We start from the raw sequence: 21,571 nt of genomic DNA on the forward strand, positions 1-21,571 counted from the left end.
CTATAGCCCTGAGTTCAGCATCTGTCTTTATGTATTGCGCTCCTCAGAAGGCTAACTGGGGCCAAAAGGCCCTTTAGGCTGATGTGCTACATAAACATAGCTCCAAGGAAACGAGCGATGGTAGGTCTGAAGTGTCAGCACTTGGAGATTGCAACAGCCCACTCTCCACTTGTGGTCCCAAACCTGGCTGTACCCTGGGGTGAGAAGGTGCAGTGCCCTTTATCTCCTGAAGTACAACCCCAGGAGGGGCAGGAGGTCCTGCTGCCTGCTCTGTATATATTGGCTCAAGAAATGGGAGCCCAGATTCAATTCATTTCCGACCCTGTATAATCTCTTTCATAAAGGAACTGAAGCCTACATCCCTTAGATGCACAGTTACTTTTTTTACCAGACCATCAGCCAAGCTGTATGGGGTAGTTGGGCTCATATGGGGGGGCTAGGCTGAAGTACTGCAGCGAGTACAAACATCACAGAACTAGAAGAGAAATTAACTGACTGTTCAAGCTAAGGCACTCAGTGGAGAGAAGAAGAGTTTCTGGAGTGTGACTTCTCTGCCTCATGAGTTCTATGGTAAAAAAGTCGATTTAACTAATTAAATCCTTTCACCTTTTCTGAGTGGTGTCCTGGTTTCAGTTAGGACAGAGTTAATTTTCCTCCTAGTAGCTGGTAGGGTGCTGTGTTTTGGCTTAGGATGAGAAGAGTGCTGATAACATGCTGATGTTTTAATTGTTGCAGAGCAGTGCTTACACCAAGCCAAGGATGTTTCAGCTTCTCACTCTGTCCTGCCAACCGGCAGGCTGGGGGTGCAGCAGGAGCTTGGAGGGGACAGACCCAGAACAACTGACTCAAACTGGCCAAAGGGGTATTCCATACCATCTGGGGTCATGTTGAGCAATATATAGGGGTGGCTAGCCGGGGTGGGGGGGTCGGCTGCTCAGGGGTAGGCTGGGCATCGGTCAGTGGGTGGCGAGCAATTGCATTGTGCATCACTTGTTTCATATGCATTATTATTAGTAGTACTATTATCATCATTATTGTTATTATTATTTTCCTGTCTTAATAAACTGTCTTTATCTCATCTCATAGGCTTCACCTTCCCATTTCTCTCCCCCATCCCAGAGAGGAAGGGGGGAGGGTAAGCGAACAGCTGTGTGGTGTTTAGCTGCCAGCCTGGTTAAACCACAACAAGTGGTAAGGCTGAAGTCTCACAGGTGGAAGATTGGAATTGAACCTGTGTGTCTCAACAATGAAAACAATGAAAATGATGAAAATTGTATTACAAGAGAAGATAGAAACATCTTTTATGAGGCCTTTGAAACTGTTAACGCCCTAGGTACAAGTGCGTGAGCTAAACTGGAGCCTCAGAGGTAACAAAGAGCTTTTTTCTCTCACTTTATCTTAGAGGGCTGGACAGGAGTTTGGTAAATAGCTGCCTGGTTGGCACAAGCCTGAATGTATGCATGAAAGAGAACCCTCGCACACAGAAGGGATGCAGTCAGACAGCTGACCAAAAGGGTACTCTGCTGCACACAGACAAGTAGAGTCACAGGTACTGCATATAAATCACTTGGTCCCTTTTGAAGAGTTTTAACTTGATCTGAACATGTTATTAGGATGAAAAAAATATTTTCTGGTGATAACTCTTTTCCTTAGGACAGGAAGTATTTCTAAAAAACTCCGAGGAGGTGCCTTAGGAGATTCACAGGACCGAATGTGTAATCTGCATGCTGACTGCCCAACTTGCTTAGACACAGTCACTGAATACAGGTTGCTGTTCAAAAACTTATGGAACAGGTTAAAACTAAAGCCTTCTAAATAATTACAGCATGTACAAAATTCAGTCTCCTAAACTGTAGACATGAATGGCTGTGTTCAAACAGTTGTCTTTAAGACTGTGTCTGTAGAGAGCTTCAAAACAAAACAGAGCTTTGCCTTTCTCATCCCTGTTTTATAATGACTTATAAAATCTTCCTCCAAGGTAGAAAATGATGATAGTAATAAACAGATCATACTCAACCAGATACAGATAAAGGGAGCAGAAATATTTTGTCCAATCTTCCTCTGAGTAGTCTGCCATATAGTTATTAAAACAACTCACAATAATCTCTTTGCCAAGTTCTCTTATCTCTTGAGGTGTTTTTTCATGTTGTACACTAAGGAGACAACTTTCTGTCTAAATGCTAGAGCCTACAGTTTGCTAAAAAGGGAAAATTAAATACACGTTGTGGTAAAAGTCTTAAGAGTCTCAATAACACTTGCACACTGCATATGCTATGATAACATACATTATCTGCTATTTTTTTTCTAAATCGCTATTGTCCGTTGGGCAGACACTTTGTTTTTTGAAAACAAAAAAAACAACGTAGAATATCTTTTTCTTTTGCTCCCTGTCTTTTGTGACTTGAATGTTCAGTGTTCAAAACGTTGTGTTTTGTTTTGTTTTGTTTATGCAGTTGTGCTGTATAGTTTAATGCTGTGTCCTACTTCAAGTTCTTCAGTAACAGGAGAAAGGCAAAACTTACACTGATTTATAATAGAGGTTTTTGATTCAGTGGGCAGTATATGCTCATGTCAGGGAAGGTTGAGTAATAATAGTAATATGTCTAAGCTGATTCAGTCTTGTGTAATTAGATTTGTGTGAGCATGTTTTTGTTTAAGCTCCATGTTGTTCCATACAGACAATCATGTAATTCAAAGCTGCTGGGGAATAACATAATCGGCATCCTTTTCTCTCCATTGCAGGAGATCTAGCTAATATGATGATTAATTTCTCAAAAATCAGTTTTACCTTTACCTGTTTGAAATCTTCAAACGCCCACTGTGTATGACCCAATAATCCAAGGTCTCATTTTTACATTTAATTTAGAGATTATCTACATTGATTATACTCCTGTGACATGAACTCTGAGTTAATTCTTCTGTGAAGAGTCTTTTCAGTATGAGATCTAACTCAGCCCTGTTGGCAGACGTGTCCAGGCTGAATGACTGATGAGTGAGATGCAGTTGAACTGTTTGGCTATCTTTGATTTATTGACTGAAACTTTTAGTTAGATTAGAAATGAAATTAGTGGTTCAGTGAACATCTTTCAACTTTAGCTGGTACGTAGTGAACAGTCTAAGCCCCATCAGCTCCTCTCTTAAGGCAATGGCAACTTGAAAACTGCAACAAATCAGAATTCAGACAGTGACTTTTCTCCTTGTAGTAGGCACCATGGCTGCGCACAACTATAAGCAACAGCATAGAGATGTCTGGCCTTCTGTGTAAGTTGAAGCATGTGATGCTATTGATTTTGCTCTTTTGCTCTTAGGCGCTTTGGTAACCCCTTTGGAAGCAGTTATCTGGAGTGAGTTCCCTTTCTCCTAAACTGGCTCTATCAGGGGCATGACAAGGTAGGTCTGGTTTAACACCCAGCAATGTAGGTGCTCCTTGGCAAATCCTTCCTGTGACTGTTTCATGTTTTCCTTTCTGGTCAGATGGACACATTAAAGCTTTTGCTGATTGCAAATACAAGTTACTTCTGTCTCTCTTAGAGTTTACAATAAAAATAAGACGACTACATTTAAAGAGTCAAAAGCTGTCCATGCTTTGTTTGCAGCCTTCCTTCTGCAGTTTTGATGGGGCAGGTAGATTTGTTTAACTAAGCTTGTTATTTGTTTTTGACTGAGCAACTGAGTATCGAATTATGATTTTGGCTCTAATAGAACTCATATTGGAATAAAGCTATGAAAAGAGATTATGGGGCCTACAGTGTTGGCAAATGTATGTTAAACTAGAACAGATGTCAAAAACATATTAAACTTCAAAACAGGATGCATGTTGATGCTTTTTGCTTATTCAGTAGAGAATAAGTAACGTGTCTTGACTTGTGTCATCAGATTCAAGACATGTTTCTTCCTGTGTGTTCCTGTGGTTTTGTACACAGCCCTTTAGTCAACTGAGTGTGGTCAAAGTGACGTGAGTGATGTCTCACATTCTGGCCTCTCACAGAAGAAAAAGATGTCTTGATACAGGTCCTCATATGTGAACTATCTGTAAATGCATATGTGACTCAATGCAACGTGTAGTCGAATCCCGGTGCAAGGCCTGAGGAGCTGTTCTGGTGTTGTGGAAGCTAGAAGGAGAGCATCCACAGCGAGAAGTGATGTTCCCCTTGTTAAATAACAGACTTACCAGTGTTTTGATGGCAAAAGGTGAGAAGCTAAGATGACTTCAGTGGAGTTTATGAGCTTGGTCCATCCTGATTTAAAAAGTAAATTCTTTTTATGAATACCTTCAAGTAGCTTCCCAAGTTCATAGCCTAGGCTAAGGCCAGTTCACAAACCTGCTTGTCGTGTGTGTCTACTAACTTGTCTTACCTAGTTGGCTGGTGAAGGTAACTTGCTTGGGTCATCTCCCAGTACTCCCATTTCTGTAACAAGATACGCAGTCAACTGGCCAGCTCTGGAGCACGACAAAATTCTGCAATAATTGTCCTGAATAAGTCCTGGTCTCCTGCTGTGCCAATAGCCCTTTTACCCAGTCACTCCAGACCACATCACAAAATGCAGCTTATTAAAAAGGAGAGATGTAAGTGTCTGTGCTGCGTTTTAATGTCATCTTAGCAAAAATGTTTCCATGGTGATTTTATCTCATTGCTGCAAGAAAGCTCTCTTTCCAATAGAACCAAGACAGCTTTCTATCTACAGCCTTATTCATACTGCTGACAAACTCTTTAATTAAAGAAACTTATTCTTATGTATCACAATATGTTGTATGGGTGATAAAGTATTTCAGAAACAGTCGATATTCAGTTGGCAAGTTTTCTGATCTAACAAGGACACCCTAAGACAATTGTGCTTTGAAGTTTCTTAAAAATATTTTGGATATATATATATACACACACATTGTATATAGGATTTCTTTTTTTTTTTTGCACATTGCTACGAATGTTTAAGAGCACGTTTATGCTTCGTGTCAGATTCTAAAGCAGCTGACTTCAAATACTTGCAGCCAATTTTAGATTTTTTTTTAGATTTGATTTAATCATGATTTCTCTGAAAACCTTCGATAGAGAGTGAATGAGGAAATTTATGTAGTTTCCAGTTTGTTCAACAAAATGGCACAACTAGTACTAATACTTGTAATATAGAAAAGTATCTACCACGTGTGAGTACACCCAATACAGGTGGTTGCAGACACCCGGCAAAGAAAAGTCATTGCACAAGCCTTTAGGAATTGCTAATGAATTGACAAGGATGTGATTATTTAGAGACCTGGTATCAGAACACGAATGTATTTCAGTGTACACATGGTAGAAACCTACCATCAAACAGACATTTGCGGTATTTGTAGCTATGTTGTGGTACAGTGATATTTAACAATCAGTATTAGGCCCTGCTTCTATTTAGCTTACTGTTCTTCTCCTTTGTCCTGCAACTTTTAGGCGTAGGCAAGTGTCACAGTAGATATGTTACTGCAGAATCCAAATGTTTCATTTTGGATTGGGGCCACTTCAGAAAGCATAGAGAAAAGAGATGGAAGTGAGACTTCTGTAATGGCTCTCAACTATTTGAGCTCTTTCTGGTAGATGAGCCCCCCAGGTTGTTTGAGGGCAGTTCTTGCTTGTCCCATGCCCACGTGGGACCACAGATTGGAAGATAGTTTGAGGGACCTCCTGGGAGGAAGAGGAGGGCAGGAAGGCTGGTGTCTGAGCTGATGTGTTCTTGCTGTCTTCCAAAGAAGCAAGCTGGAGCTGACTTGAAGTGGTTTGGTGTGGGTGGGGTGGACAGAAGGAGTGGATGAGGATTCACTTAGTGAGAATTTTTCTCCAAATAATTAGTTTGTCTCTGTGTGTGTATATGTGTGTATAAATACAAAAGCTATATTTTCGTTGGGAATGCTAATTTCAGGGAACTAAAATTGGAAAGATTTTTAGAAAATCTTGACTGTCTGAATACATTGGGCTTAAATGGAAGAAAACCAAACCAAAACAAAACCAGCACCACCTTTCCCAGGGGAAAAAAAAAAAAAAAAGGGAACCAAGTTTCTTGATTTACTGTCATGCTCACCAGCATCTTACAGAATAACTGGCTTGGCTTTCTCCATGGAATTGATTTTTGCACTGAGTTAATGAAACACACAAAGTGTTAAGTGTTAAACAGAGGAAAGAACACTAAAATTAAAATCAATAAATCAGTACCACCTAGACTCTTCCAATATCCTGGAGTATGCTGACAAGCTTGCAGTTAAAGCTTGCTGGGAGCTTTTGCTCAATTATTTTTTTTGGTGGAAATGCCTGTTTCCCAAAACTGAATTGTTTTGCTGGAGGTAGCTGGCTAGCTGTTAAGGACAGAAGGGGAGTGAGAAGGGCAATAGTCCCAGTTCTAACTTAAAATGGAATTTGCCAGAAACTAAATATAATTTTTCTTGTTAATAAAATAACAATCTACAATTTTTACTATATCCAACTTTAGTGATGTTTATGCAGAAATATCTTTTGGATTTTGTTCTGTTTTGGGAGCACAATTTATAATAAAATTTAACTGAAAAAGTAGCAAACAATACGAGCGTTAAAACAGTGATATGAAAGGAAAACTGTTAGTCAGTGGAAAACAGAATGCTTGGAATGTTTATCTTACTATTCTACCATATTTTTAAAAAAAGAAAACCAAACAAAAACAGGGTGTGCCACACTCTCTACCACCACAGTCCATCCGTGGTTATGTGACAATAGATTTGAAGTACTCTGTGGAGTCGGTTGTGAGCAGCAGCTAACACTTTGACACGAAGGTCACATCCAGGAACTTCTTTGCTGCTGATGGCATGATGTGAGCTGCTCCAGCAGACAAAACACTTGTGTCCTTCCTGAGCTGCATAATCTTCCATTTCCCCAGAATCATCCTGAAAGAAAGCAGAAGTAAATATATATATATATATATACCAGTAAAATATAACTATTGCATGGGCCAAGGCACAGAAATATAATTTTCAGTGCTGCTTTCATGAATATAGCTCAATTAGCAACTCTGGAAGCTTTAGGCTAGGTCTATACTTCAGAATCATATATATATAATTATTATATACTTCATGAGGTTCAATAATTCCAAGTGCAAGGTGCTGCACCTGGGTGGGGGCAATCCCAGACATGAACACAGACTGGGAGAAGAACTCACTGAGGGCAGCCCTGCAGGGAAGGACTTGGGGGTTCTGCTGGATGAAAAGCTCCACATGAGCCAGCAGTGTGTGCCTGCAGCCCAGAAGGCCAAGTGCGTCCTGGGCTGCATCAAGAGGAGTAGGAAGCAGGGATGGGAAGGGATTGTGTCCCTCTGCCCTGCCCTTGTGACCTCTCCTATGAAGAAAGGCTGAGAGAGCTTGGGCTGTTCAGCCTGAAAAAGAGAAGGCTCCAAGAAGACCTCATTGCAGCCTTTCAATACTTAAAGGGGTCTTATAAAAAAGACAGGACTCATTACTTGGGTAGATAACAATAGGACAAGGGGGAATGGTCTCAAACTAAAAGAGGATAGATTCAGACTAGATATTAGGAGGAAATTCTTTACTGTAAGGCACTAGAAGAGGTTGCCCGGAGAAACTGTGGATGCCCCATCCCTGGAAGTGCTCAAGGCCAGGCTGAATGGGGCCTTGGCCAACCTGATCTGGAGGGTGGCATCCCTGCTTACGGCAGGGGGTTGGAGCTGGATGATCTTTAAGGTCCCTTCCAACCCAAACCGTTCTATGAATTACAGCAGCACAGGTGTCAGCGGGAACTGCATGGGGAAAACACCTCCAAGAACAGTGTAGCTGCTGTATTTCAGGACATATGCTTCCAGTCAAGGAAGGAAAGGAAGGAATAAGGAAGACTTTGGCTTGGATCAAGGGTGACCTTGACATCTTTTGCAGATCAGAGAAAACGACGACTTCTAGGAACCCCCCAAAAATGCAAAACCAAGCCTTGGATACTCAGAGCAAAAAACACCCTCTATTAGGTGGCAGAAATGAATCTAAGTAGACTCACCCTATGTTGGGTTTTCTTATAGATACAAGGAGGATTGGCTTCTCTCAGAAATCCATGCCAAGCTGGAAGTGCGGTGCTCAATGGAGCTTGCTGCCCCACATGGCTGTGGGTGCCAAATGTCAGGAGGGGCAGCTGCTACTTTAAATAGATGTGGATGGCTTTGTTCCTGGTGGAAAATTGGTCTGGGAAGTGACAATAATAGAACTTTCAGGATTCTGCTTTTGAACAGGAAGAGTGTTGATATCGGAATCAATCCAGAATTGAAAGCAATTTTTCCAAGTACTTTTTTTTTTTTTTTTTTTTTTTTTAAAGTGTTTCAGGATGCCTCTCTAGTTATAGTTCCCAGAATGAGGAGAAAACAACAACTGTTGTCCACAAGCCTTCTGAGACTTTCATGGAAACAGCCTTTAGTCTTGACAACCAGCAATCTGTCACTAGAGCACAGATTTGATTAGACTCTAATTGGAAAGCTCCTGCCACCTCGTGGCAAGAACGTTCACTTTTCTTCAACCAAGAGAAGAAAAATGGATAATTATTACCTTTGTAGCACAAACATATAGCTAAACAAACAGAAAGCAGGGAGACCAAAGGCTTTGGTTGCTTTGCTTTAGCATTTGGACATCATGTTTTACAAATCTGACTAGTATTTTAAAACAAGGAAAATGTATATGGGTAGACTATGACTTACTAAACAAGTTTCATGGCTTTTTTTTGTTGTTGTTGTTTTGTTTTGTTTTGTTTTCCTGCAGCTGCTTGCTCTATCTTTCTTTCTAACACACTATAAATTCTGCTGAAGTACAGTGTTTATCCAGGAGAACCTCCGACAACTTCGGTATTTGTATAAAATGTTGTAGATGAAAGTCTTGGATGGGTGTCAGTGTGATTGCACATCTGTGTCCATCCTATAACATACATGGCCTCATTGCACTATTTACTTCCAAATGAAGGAAACATACAACTGTAGGTTCCTCTTCAGTGACTAACAAACTTTTGTGATACCTTAGCGTGCGTCTCAAGGCCTTTTTTTCCTCTTCAGAACATGAGAAAATAAAACCAGTATCTGTGGTAAGAAACGTTCATCTTTGTACTCCTTCCTGTTTCTTTTGTATTTGGTATTAGTGGCAACTACGGGGGTTCCGCATGTACAGATCCTGAGAATAAATGCCATCATTTGATGTTTTCACTGATGATGATCAAACTAGGGTCATGAAACTCTAGCAGCTTCAACCGACCACAAAACCAAGACAGAGCAAAATGGGGGAAAAATACACTTTTTACAGACTTGGCTCACAACCCATTTGATTCCAAACCTTAGATTAATATTTCTTGTTAGGTTTTATCTGAGAAATATGTTGCAACTATGCTGATTAAATAGATTAAATCAGATAATGAACCTCCCCCGCTCCGAGTATGAACTCACTCCATTTTAGGACCTGAAAACACTCCTGAGATCAGTAGAAGAAACAGAATTTCATTGCAGTAGTTAAGACTGCCAATGTTGCTATTTTTATGCAAAGAAAATTTTCTATACCTAGGACTTCCTCTTCCTAACATGTTATAACGATTTCTAAGTAAAATACTGATGGCTGTGCACAAGAGAGGCCAAAGGGACAGCCTTTGAGATTGCAATCTTTACTTGGAAGACAGACACAAGTTCCAACATGTGGTAAGCAGCACCTATAGTACTATGTCAGTGGGGCTCGTCATCATAAAATCATAGAGTGGTTTTGGTTGGAAGGGACCTCAATGGTCATCCAGTTCCAAGCCCTGCCAGGGGCAGGGACACCCCCCTATCCCATCAGGGTGCTCAAAGCCCCATCCAGCCTGGCCTGGAAATGGCCTTAGCCATTTTGCAGTGGTGAGGCTTCAAAGCTGATTCATTCACAGAAATACGTCCATGCCAAATGCTAGTTGGGACAGCTGGTATGTAGGAAAGATGTGCCATGAGCTGGTGGAGTCCAAGGGTTTTAGAGAAACCACATCTCCCTTAAAAATGGCTGCCACAATAGGTGTCTGCATTTGCACATCCTTACCTTCTGAGCAGTGGTAGTGGTAGTTAATCTGTGCTGGCAGTGAAAACACTGGACTTGTGAGCACTGAAATCAGCAAAGCTGCTCTGTGCCTGCAACAGGCCTTTCTACTGTGAAAAATAGTTCCCCCGCATAATGTTCTCCCTTTGTGTTCTGACAGCAGCTGGTACAAACTAAGTGCTGCAGCTAGTTTATAGCTTCTCAGCTTGCTCCAAAATACGTCTGAGATGAATATAACATGATATAAACATAGTGATAGCTATTATCAGGGACAGCTGTGTAACTACATTCTGGACAATAAAGAAAGCTCACAGGATATTTATTAAGAGAACAGTCCTGCCAGATGGACTCTGCAGGAAAGGCATACCTCCCAAATGCCATGTTATAAGAATTATTAAACACAAACAGCCGCTAAGGCTCATCCAGGGCTATTGAAATGAAATTACAGAAGAAAGCTGACTGTGAGCCAAAGAAAGAAGTTGGCTTATAGCAGCTTTAAAAATCAGTTTGCATTCAGAACCTACAGGGCTGAACTGTTAAAAGTCAGTGCTTAGTCACTCAGCAAAAGTTGGTGAGCTTAATTTTCCAGAGACATGCGGAAATAGTTTTAGGTAGAAATCAGTTTGGGGGTGAAACTTGGCTTTGCTAGGAGAGAAAACTGGGAAAATAGGGTGACAAAATACAAGCAGTAATGGTTATTAATTACTTTGAAAGTAGGAGATGAGAATTTGAAAGGCTGAGAATTAACAAGGAAACTTGAGCTAGAACTAGAATGTGTGTGGAGAAATTAACCTGAGCCTGTGACTTACCAGTCTAAACTAAATTTGGGAGATAGTTTCCTGCCATAGGCATAAAAGTGGACCTGGCCTAGATTAGGCATCAGATGAAGAAGCAACTATTTCGTAAAGAAAATATTTGTTCCATGTAGTGTGCTTCAGTCCACTTGAGATGATGATAAATGTTTGTATGTGAAGTTCGTCAAATTATCAATGTGCAGAAGAATTTCAAGTGACGTAAGGGTCTCTGTTTAAATTTTCCTATACTGAGAGCTAGTGGATTGAGGAAAGATGCATATTCCACTTAAGATGTGCCTTGTGCAACAGCCCTGTGAGTGTTTGGTTTGGGAGGCTTGTTTTCTTCTCTGCAAGTGGAATCGTGACCGAAAGCATGAAGACCTTCTGCTTTTTTCAAAGCATGAAGTAAAATTAAATTTAAAGTGAAGTAAAATTAAATTTGTGTTTTTCAAAGCATGAAGTAAAATTAAAATGATGATAAGCAAAGTTTATTTCCTGCAAAACTCCAGGATCACGTTTTTGCACGTATTTCTTTGTCTATATCCAAATTGTCAGCTCCCAGAAAGGGAACAGAAGGCCCCTGTAGGTTCAGAAAGATAAGTATATTTGAAAAGGTCACCTGTAACTTGTGAGCATTTTGGCTTTTACAGATATCACAGAGTGGTGATGTAAGTTCTGCGTAAAACCTGGCAGGTACGGTAACAAGGGCTAGATGTGGTCAGTGTGGCTAAATTCGGTCAGCGGTACGGTGCATACCTGTACCCGGTTCTCCTGCAAATTCAGCTCTTAGGAGACTCTTCTCAGTGTGGGTCAGCAAGAGGCAGAGATGCAACCATCACAAAGTGCAGAAAGGGAGATTCCAGTGGATTTAAGACCTGGAAAGGTTGTACAATCTTCTTCCTTGAAGACATCAAAACCTTGATGGGACAAGGGCCTGAGCATCCTGATCTGACTTTGAATTTAGCTTAGCTGGAATCAGGAGGCTGGACTAGATGACATCCCTCCAGAAATCCCCTGCAACCGAAATTATTCTGCGATGAGGGGCACCTGTTTCTAAACCCACATAAACAGAGCAGTGTTAAACACATCGTTTGTTAGTGAGCAGATGCAGGATGGACTGCACAAAAAGTCTGCCACAAGAGGGAGGAGACGCTGGATTTTGAACATGCACAGCACAAGGCTTACGGGTTGCTGGGTGGGCGGTAGCTTAGCTGGAAGTTCTCTCACTGACTTTATTCCTGTGCAAGGGGCAATCTCCGAACGCCTGTTGAGTGTGAAGCCTGAGATGTGTGAGCTACAGCAATAGAGGACATTCCTTGGCTGCTGTCCTGATGCCAGGAGGAGCTGGTGCCAAGCTTTAGCTGTTGCAGTGGTATGTGGATTTCGGCTCTGCTGCATTTCCCTAAGAAGGTAACCTGCTCCAAGGAGCCTTTAGATAAACAAGAAAAAGTATAAATCTCATGTTTACTTCAATTTCTCAACTCTGCTCAGACAGCATGGAAAAAAGCTGTATGGTTTTTGTATTTTATGTTAAATGCCATTTAAATAGAGGTGCCTAGTACGCCATGTTCTTAATTCTGTCTACTGCTTGCTATAATCCTTCAGTTTTCAAGAACAGGTTACTGAATGATGATACAAGTGAGTGTCTTATTTACCTAAATAGTTTCAAAGGCAAATAAGTCTTATTGACAAAGTGTAAAGAATATTTTGCATAGGTTGTAACATGATGAAACCTAGAAGGTACTTTTATTCTATGTTCTTGGGGCACAGTGACTTCAGATTAATGTTAAGTAGGAAGTTTTCATAGCTACCAAGAATATTATTTTTGTATAAATACACAGAATGGAGATTTGGTAATGTATAAATAATTGCTGTTAGTTGAACAGCTTGAAGAACATACAATCACGTTTTCTGCTTAAAAATCTTCCTGAAAATCACTATGGACATATATTGATGGAAAAAAGAGTAAATATTTGGATCAGCATTTAGCATGTAACAGATTTATGTAGCATCAGAACAGCGTTTTTGTGTGAAAAAGGCTTGCTACATTCCCATTAAGGATTTTGAAGCAACAAATTACGTGAATTTCTGGAATAGCAGTTATATTGGACTATGCCACAGAGTCATAATAAACCATAAAACCTTAGTGTTCCCTTATGAGTCATTTTGTCAGGAACTCGTGGAGTTCTAGAGAAAGCGGTTGCACATAGGAGCTGTATTTTGATTTGTGGAAACTGAAGCTGAAAGTCGCCTTCAAAAGCTAAATGGCCTTTTTGATGCCAGCTTGCCAGAACTCTGATGCTCGGCCGATTTTTTGACATTTTATTGTTTAGCATCTTACACACTTAGCTCTTAAGATCAAATATAGCATTTTCTAGATAAGAGAGAGAAAGATTTTTTTTCTCTGGTAACCAAATCTACATTTATGCTTTTTACATTTGAGGGCAATGGTTGTGGTTGTCACAAAGCAGAAAAGAAGCCATTTCGAACTGCTCTCTGTCCTTTTCGGTTCTGCAGAAGTGCTGTTTCACCAGAGCTTTTTGGATCTTAGACTGTGTATATATTCCTGCTATTGTGTGGAAGAAAAGCTTCTCAAAGATTGCATACCCATTTAAGAAGGATTTCAGCAACAGTTGTGTTTCCAGTAATTGCTGTTCCTCCAAATCTTTCCTTTATGTGTCACCATCAGACGATAACAGAAGTGTGCGCTCTCTTAGGCTCAAAAAATGTGGGCAAAACAAAAAACCCAACAAAAGAACTTGTGGTGTGTTTGAGAACACTCTCCTTTGAAAAACTGTCCATTATCATCTCTGCTGCAGGTTCATAATCGAGTGCGCTGCTTAGCCAGTGGTGAGGATAAACTCCACAGCACCACAAGTATTCAGATAGGCTTTCTTGTGCTGAAGCAAGGTCATTACCTCCTGCAAGAGCAGTATTTCCCCAGCATTTACATCCATTATGGTCAAACTCAGTTTTTAAATCTCATTACTGCTCGTCCTCCTGGCCTTTATGTCTCTCACTACTTTGTAGCATTATTTTTTGAATGCTGGATCCAAACATTTAAAAAATATTAGGAATATTTTACATCTTGACAAAACCCTGCCAAAAAGAGTGATTCAGTCAGCAGTGAAGTCTGGAGGGGACTTGGCTCACACTGCTCCTGGCATGGAGAAGCACAGGGGCAGAGACGCTGGTTAACCGAGGGGCAGGAGCATGAGGCAGAGGGCCCAGAGGGGATGACTGTGAGGCAAACCATCCCTTTCAGCTGCAGTCTGCTCTCTGTAGCTTTGGAGCCTGTTATAGTGCTTACAGTTGGGAATGTGTCTGCAGAGGGAAACCCTGGAGGAGCTGTTTGCTCGAGTACATGTGAGGGTTCTGCTTTGCATTCTACGAAAGCAGCATTGTTGGATCCGAGCAAGGGGAGACTGTTAACAGAGAAGCTGTCACCAGGCTACTCTCTTGGTGAAACACTTCCAGCTGACCCTTCCTCTGAGGTCAGTCAGCACTCTTAAACTAAAGGAAGGTTTGCCTGAAAATGTGCGCTGTGATACAGTGCTATAGAAGTAGTTGGGAGGCTGTTCTGGGTTGTTATGCGTTTAGGAAGTTATATCATAAAGCACATATGTCCTGCAGTTAGAAGAATTTCAGTAATTTAGGATTTCTGAGAAAATAGTCTGCATTACTAATCACTAGATAATAAGATGTGTAGCATTGTAGAGCTTTGCTTGCTTCAGAATTACTGGATTCAGAACGGGAATTTTTCAGAAAGTCTGGAAAACTGTGGAAAGGAAAAAAGAACAGTAAAATAAAGATCGGAAGCCTGCCAGGAAAGACTTTAAGTAGTTGTCCTTTTCTTGAGAGAAGTTAGAAGCAATCTTTTTAGTTAAAACATCATTTTTATCTTTAATAAAAAAAACTAGTTAAAGAGTTGTTTTAAAGGAGAAAGCAACCAATCTCCTGTACTTCAGGGGCAAAAAAGTCTTGCACACTGAGGTTATGTTGCTTCTGAAAAACCTGCAGTTCACCTGCGTAGCATGTGAAATGTCCAAGGATGCATTCGTGTTCAAGGCTGAAAGCTAAGCACGACTTGATAAGTACTGTAATTACTCTACAGGGTTCCTCTTTCCCAGAAAGTCTGGGACGTATTATCCTGCTTGTTGCTTCCTCTTCCCTAGGGAACCTGACATGCATTCAAACCATTACAGTATTTATTCCCCCTTTTTTGAGCAGTAAGTGAAACAACACCCTGTTCTCTCAGTGCTTGGGGGCGTTTCACTGTACCTCCACAAAGAGGAAAGGAACAGCATGTGGAAATCATAAATTGTAAACATTGCACTGGGACAGCACTGAGGAGGTTTCTGAGCAGATGAACAGCTAAACCTGACGTGGCTCTGAGCTGCTGACAGTGGAAGGACTTTTAAGAAAAAATATGGAAAGATTTGTAAGACTGACTTGACGACAAGAGGAATTTCAAAGTGATCCCTACCCTTTGTAAAAAACATACTGCACAGTCTGATGCATGTGTTCTCCCAGAAGCATGCTCACTATTTACGTATGGCTAATCATGTTTAATTATTATTTCAGGGATAGGCAAAATACAAGCTTTTGCTGGAAATCAGCAAGGAAGTTTTCATCAAGGGTCCCAGTCATCTTTTGGTGTTTGTGCTGTCTGCAATGAAGCTGCTACCATGATTTGAGGTAGTTAATTCAGAGCTACCCTGGTATTATCTACATGAGCTCCAGCATAACTGGGCCATGCAGGGCATGAGTCTTCTTCATCTCTAGGCTGTTACTACCTTGAGCTGTGAGCCCTGTTTTATGGCACTTCTTACACTTGATCGGGCATAATAATTTAATGAACTCCGGTATTAATGTCAAGGCTGTCATTAAATGTTTTAATAAAGATTAAGATGGAAAATCATCAAATGGGTGAAAGGAACGCCATTCCTGACTGAGATTTGCTGCACTTAAATAGCAGCTGTTTACTAAATGTCCTGCACTGAGGTCTGTCCTGCTGCTGAAAAGGAGAAGAGAGGCCAGGCAGCGCTTGCCTGTAACTTCCGAAGATGGTAAATGACAGAGGCATGCAGTAAAGCTTTCCTTTTTTACTGTGAAACTTGCCATTGAAATGCATCTATTTTAAAAGAGCAACCACCCCCCCCCTCGTCACAGCCTTATAAGGCAGATCTAGCCATCCCGCTGTTACGGGATGTCCTCCCTGATGTGGGAACACTCACTGCAAAGTCTGCTTTCTCAGCACTCGTGCTTTATTGATAGTAACTTCCTTGATGATTGTAAAGAGCTTGGAGAATATAAAGCAATTGTAAAAGCAAACTACAGGGAAGTAGCAAAGCTTCATTTCTGTAGCGAGCATCTGCAAAGACTCTGTGCCCAGTCCAGCTCTTTTGGGACCATTGTTTAGTTTCTTCTGGGCTTTGTGCTGGTGGCTTTTCTAAGCTTGATGCCCCAATTTCTGTGCCTACCCTGCATGTAGAAGAATAGCGGGGATGGAAAGCAGTTATGCTTTTAATGGGAGGTGCAAAAGCAGATGGGGATCTCGAGGCGTTTTAGCTCTGAAGTGTAATGTGGAGGAACAGATAACGCTGCATTTTGCACCACCCTCCTTATCTGTTCCCCAGCGTTTGTGTCTGTGTGTTGCAAGCCTGTGGTATTTTGAGTAGCTACAGTGGAGCTGAAAGTCAGCAGAAAATTTCCTCTGTGCTCATTGCCCCTTGCAGTGGTACATGTGTTTCTCTGGACTGACCCTGGTCTGGGGGAGATTCAGCTGTGGTGCTGAACTCACAACTGGAGAGACATATGGCCCTATTTCAGTCCCTGGGGCAGCATCAGGAGGCTGCCTTTGGGTTTGTCCCAAGGGAACTAATTATGCTTGCTTTACCTGCCCCAGGGCTCAGAAAGAGGAGCCTGGTCAGGGAAAGCAGCAGGCTGTAGGGCCTGTTTTACCTTAACTCCTCACTGCATGGCACCTTCCAGCTTCCTGCACCAGCTTAATTATCATAAGTCAACTTAAGAGAACCACTGCAGTTTTAAAGGCATCCAAGACTTCATTATGGTCATGTTTATCTTTTATTTTTGGAAACTGCCCTCTTCCATAAATGGATTTTATTGAAAATAAATGAGAAAGAAACCAAACAGCAGGTCCTAGTAGCACAGCAGGGCTCATAGTCTGGACAAGGATTTCCCTGTTGCTAGATGTAATGTGTAAGGCCACGTATCTTTGCACTGCCTCATTTTTTGGCCAAATACATAAATATTCAGTTTCCTCTAGTAAAAGTAAAAACAGAGGTCAACTTGTTCAGAACTAACACGGCATAGTTGTTGCCAATGGCAATTCAAATACTTGTCTTGTAAAGGCTGTGTTACACACACACAAGATAGAAAATTACTTTTCCAGTATTTTTTCCCTGTATACAAGCATTAATCTGTGGCAATGAATAAAAGTAGAAAAGCTCCCTTTTACTCAGTTAGTGTGGGAGGAACACTTCCCTTGGTTATTCTGAAGGCATAAGAGGAAAAAAAAGCTTCTTCCATCAGGTATGGTATGAATCCTGGATAAACCAAAGTGTTGCAAGGGAGTCAGCTGTGCTCTGTCAAGGGGAAGCCCAAAAGGATCATCCCAGTCTTAAGAGGTCTGCTCCTCATCGTGATGCTAGGGGAAGTACTTTGGCCTGAAGGAAACCATTACCATGAGAAAATCCAGATGCACAGACTATGATGTAAATTGATTTCTACATTGTCCTAAGGGCCTAGCCAAAACCTCTTAAGTTTTGTACATGAGAAGACACTTGATGGAGTCAATCATGCTTCTGCTATGTTTGTTGATGAATGAAGACTGCTAAGCATCCTCAAAGGAATGAATCAGTTTCTAGAGCATTCTTGTCTGTGCAGAGTTAGACAGACCTTTTTACATCACAGGTACTGCCTGGGCCATTCCTTATGTAATGGGTTTCTCAGGAAAAACACTAAGGGGTGGGTGGTATTACTTTATTATTATTATTATTATTATTAACCTTAGGAACACAGCTCACCCTGTGTCATGTTTATACTGGATCTTCACTTCTGCCTACATACATGCTACTGTGTTTATTCAGCTGTCCTAGTGCTTCTTTCCTAGACAACTTCAGCATTGATTCTAAACCAGCTTCCCCTTCTACACTGCCTTTTGCCTAAGTTTTTATGCTCCCGCTGTTCTGAAGTACCACTTCCTGACAGATGGTCCCACAAGTGAGTACCTTCCCAAATCCTGTGGAACAGAACAAGTCCTGAGCCAGTTTCTCCAAAGAGGAACCTCAGGAATTTTTCTCAATTATGGGACTTTTTAGAATAGCAGTTTACACCTTGCTGAACCCAAGGTGAGCAATCATTTCTTGATCTTACTTTTATTTTTGAAGTTTTTACATAATGCTGATTTAGAGAGAAAATACGTGCAAAATGAATGACTTGTCATTTTAAAACTTTTAAATTATGCAACTTAATTAAACTTATACTGGCTTATTAAATCAAAATTCCTTTTATAGCATAGTTACATTCTCTCGGGCACAGGCAGGGCAAATAATCCAGTTAAACTTTTATTTGATTTACACTCTGTGTATTGCAGGTGACAGGAAAACAGTGTAATGTATAGCCTGGAAACATAAGAATCTCAAGAACATGTTTTTTTTACTGTATTGTTTCTTAGTGCCCTGATTTCAAAATCTCTTTTGCCTTGTAATTTTATCATATCTTGGATATTTGCTGTTTGTTTTTACCTCTGGGAATAAGAAATTCACAAAAACAACCTTCATAATCAGTAAGAACAAAAACACTTCTCTGCTGCCAGAAGAAGGTTTATAAACATGAACTTCACTGACTTACAGTGGACAATGAATGGAAAGTCAACATTACTTTTCTTCTGTTGTCCTTTGGAAAAACTTGAGTACTGGCTGTACAATAGGAGCTGAACAATATCCACTTGCTGAAATCCTTTGACGCGAAAGAATTAATAGGGCAAGTGTCTCTAGATTAGGATGTCACTCAAATAAGCAAAGGAGGTGACTGCTTCTCAACTTCTTAAGTAATGTTGCCAGTAACTCTGAATGTGGGGAAAAACAACTCTCTTCCCTGCAAAGGTACTTTCACCTCCTAGCAGATCTTACACTACTTTACACAGAACAGAAGGTAATTCTAACCTGTTTGTAAAATACTTTTTGTCCAACACATAGAAGGCTGTTGTATAAGTGCTTGAGTGCTATATTTAAAAAAGAACAGGGGGTACATTGATTACTCTTGAAGTTGTCATACCTATGATCTCATTAAAATAAAGTGACTCTGAAATTTGGCACATTCTGTACTTGTTAAAATATGAAAAATGTGTAGGGTTTCCATAGCTTTCTCTGGCACATACTCTGTCTTTTAACAATAAAGAGTTTACTCAGAAAGGAGAAGATTTTTGGAATTTCTCAAAAAACGTATCAGTGTTCATTTCAGCCTGAGGTTTCCCCAGTAAGGGGAACAAACAAGTTAAAGCTGTTCCAATGGAGAAAACAATCTTGTTGCAGTATTTTGGGAGGTGCGAGTCCCTCAACTTGCCAGCTCTGAATAAGATGGTTCCCTTCAGCAGTCAGTTGGTGGCAGCAGCAGTGTTTATGGAGTTATAGGTGCAAAACCACACTAGCCAGAGGTCTTCAGATCTTTCAGAAAAGGTAGCAGTCTTACACTTCCCATGGCTGCCTTCCCTTCTGTTCATTGGTCTTTCTTCCTACAAAACTCACCCCAGCCTTACCAGAAAAGAGGGCATTTTGCCTCTGCTTATATTACTAAATCCACAATGTCTGCAGACTGGAAACTTACCTGTTTCATCATGTTCAGCCAATAATTGTGTTATCTCTTTGCTTTAGCTAACTTGAAAATGGAAATGAAGAGAAATCCAACAAAGTTGCTGCTATGGCTGATGTTCCTCTCCGATTCTGTGCCATTTACCTATGAGAAATCAATGAGAGAGCAAGCTATCAAGCTGATGCAAGATACGCGTTTAATCGATGGGTATATAAAATATGTTTGATTAAACCCTCTCAGTGAATCTTGATAAGTGAAGAGGAAATGCCACAGTGTGTTTGGATGAGTAGGAACAGCAGACTGTGCCTAGCACATAGCAGTTAGTTACCGTTGTACAGATTTGTCAGCAAGAAGGAATTTCAGTTCACTGGGTGCATACTCTAGGACTAGGTTACTCTAAATGCCTTTGTGATTTTCTGGTCAGGTTTCACCACTTAATTATTGTTTCCCTTTACATGGTGTCCTTCCCTTAATTTAATGGCATCTTTGTCAGCCATGACTTGTTTCAGAGCTAGAAGCCAGACACCATGCTTTGAAAGGTTACCCTTGCAACTTGAAGGAATGCTGCCTGTGGTGAATGTGTTTTGACCTGGGAGGAGAAACACTGATTATTTCTAACACAGGCAGCACTGATAGTTCTACTGTGAGTATTTGCTTCTAAGGAGCATGGTGGATGATCTTAGTTCTTCTATTCCTTCAGAAATAATAGGGAGAAAAACAGATATAGAATCACAACAGCTATAACAGTGAGAAAAGCAAAAGGGATTCTTGCTGTCCTGATTAGATGGAGCTTTAAGAAAAAAAAGATCTTTTGTGAAAGGAAGGAGACATTTAAGTATATGTTACAGCAAAGATTATTGGCAGTTAATTGTCTGAGAGACTAAGAAGAGTTAAAGAAATGACATTTGTATTAGAAGGTAACAGCATATTTCTATCACAAGCCTTACTTGTTTTCTCTTCTAGCCACAACGACTTTGTACTACGGCTGAGAATATTTTACCAAAATAGACTCAGCAAGGTCAACTTAAGAGAGATCAACAAAACCCATACAAACCTTGCAAAACTTAAGGCTGGTTATGTGGGAGCTCAGGTACGTACTGTCACGGCAATGATACTGTCTGAGAATACAATTTTACACTTGCCTCACTCCCTTCCCAATCACAGAGGTATTAGTGGCCTTGGTTTTGGCTTTTGCTATTGAAAGATAAAAAACAAAATGAAACGGAAAAGCCACAGACACTTTTCCAGGACATTTGTGTTGCAAATATTTGTGTTTTATAAGCCAGGTACCCTTAACCAAAACAGCAGTTGTTGTTTTGTGATAAATGAATTAAAGTAAACATACATCTGCTTTCCTGCCTGCACTTCTGCCTGGAATAGTTGAATGTGTCAAGAGGCCTTAATCATGTCTGGAGTAGATGATTTAAGGCAAGAGCATAATGCTTCCTTTGGGGGGGGGAAACTGCAGTGGCAACTCCCTTGTAAACTGTAGGAAATTATTTTGGTAGTACTCGGAAACTTCACTATTAGCAAATTGCAGCTTCCAAGTTGGAACAGAAGTTATCTAGTTTACTTGTCAATGTCTCTTTCAGTTTTGGTCAGTGTATGTTCTTTGCAGCGCTCAGAACAAGGATGCTGTGCGTCTGACGTTAGAGCAAATTGATGTTGTCAAGAGGATGTGTAACAGCTATGAAGAACTTGAACTTGTGACGACTTCCCAAGGTGATACACTTTCTTGTAACAGAATATTTTTACTGGGGTTTCTGGAGGTATATGCAAAAGAGAGAAAACTGCAAGCAAGCAAACAGTATCCTGGTTTAAAGAGTAACTTCAGTTTTTCTACTGCACTACAATATCTGACTGTACAGCCATGGCCTGCTGCAGCCATGAGATAATTTGCTGTATAAACACACCTCCCGTC

The 21,571-nt window shown here is 40.7% G+C and overlaps 1 protein-coding gene across 4 annotated transcripts in view; it reads left to right on the forward strand.

Annotated features, from left to right (window-relative positions):
- The window catches only part of LOC101794820 (dipeptidase 2), a 48,034-nt gene that overhangs the window by 19,168 nt on the left and 7,295 nt on the right, over positions 1-21,571 (forward strand). The window contains exons 3-8 of one of the 4 annotated variants that reach the window (XM_038185373.2): positions 1,403-1,549; positions 3,309-3,390; positions 12,063-12,187; positions 19,713-19,857; positions 20,614-20,740; positions 21,243-21,372. In XM_038185373.2, coding sequence (XP_038041301.1) covers positions 19,724-19,857; positions 20,614-20,740; positions 21,243-21,372 — 391 coding nt within the window. In that variant the 5' untranslated portion in view covers positions 1,403-1,549; positions 3,309-3,390; positions 12,063-12,187; positions 19,713-19,723. Of the gene's footprint in view, positions 1-1,402; positions 1,550-3,308; positions 3,391-11,982; positions 12,226-19,712; positions 19,858-20,613; positions 20,741-21,242; positions 21,373-21,571 lie in introns of those variants that run through there. The other 3 variants (XM_038185372.2, XM_072043925.1, XM_072043924.1) reach the window with 3 other exon arrangements.

Source organism: Anas platyrhynchos, chromosome 12 (genome assembly GCF_047663525.1).
Source record: "Anas platyrhynchos isolate ZD024472 breed Pekin duck chromosome 12, IASCAAS_PekinDuck_T2T, whole genome shotgun sequence".
NCBI lineage: Eukaryota > Metazoa > Chordata > Aves > Anseriformes > Anatidae > Anas > Anas platyrhynchos.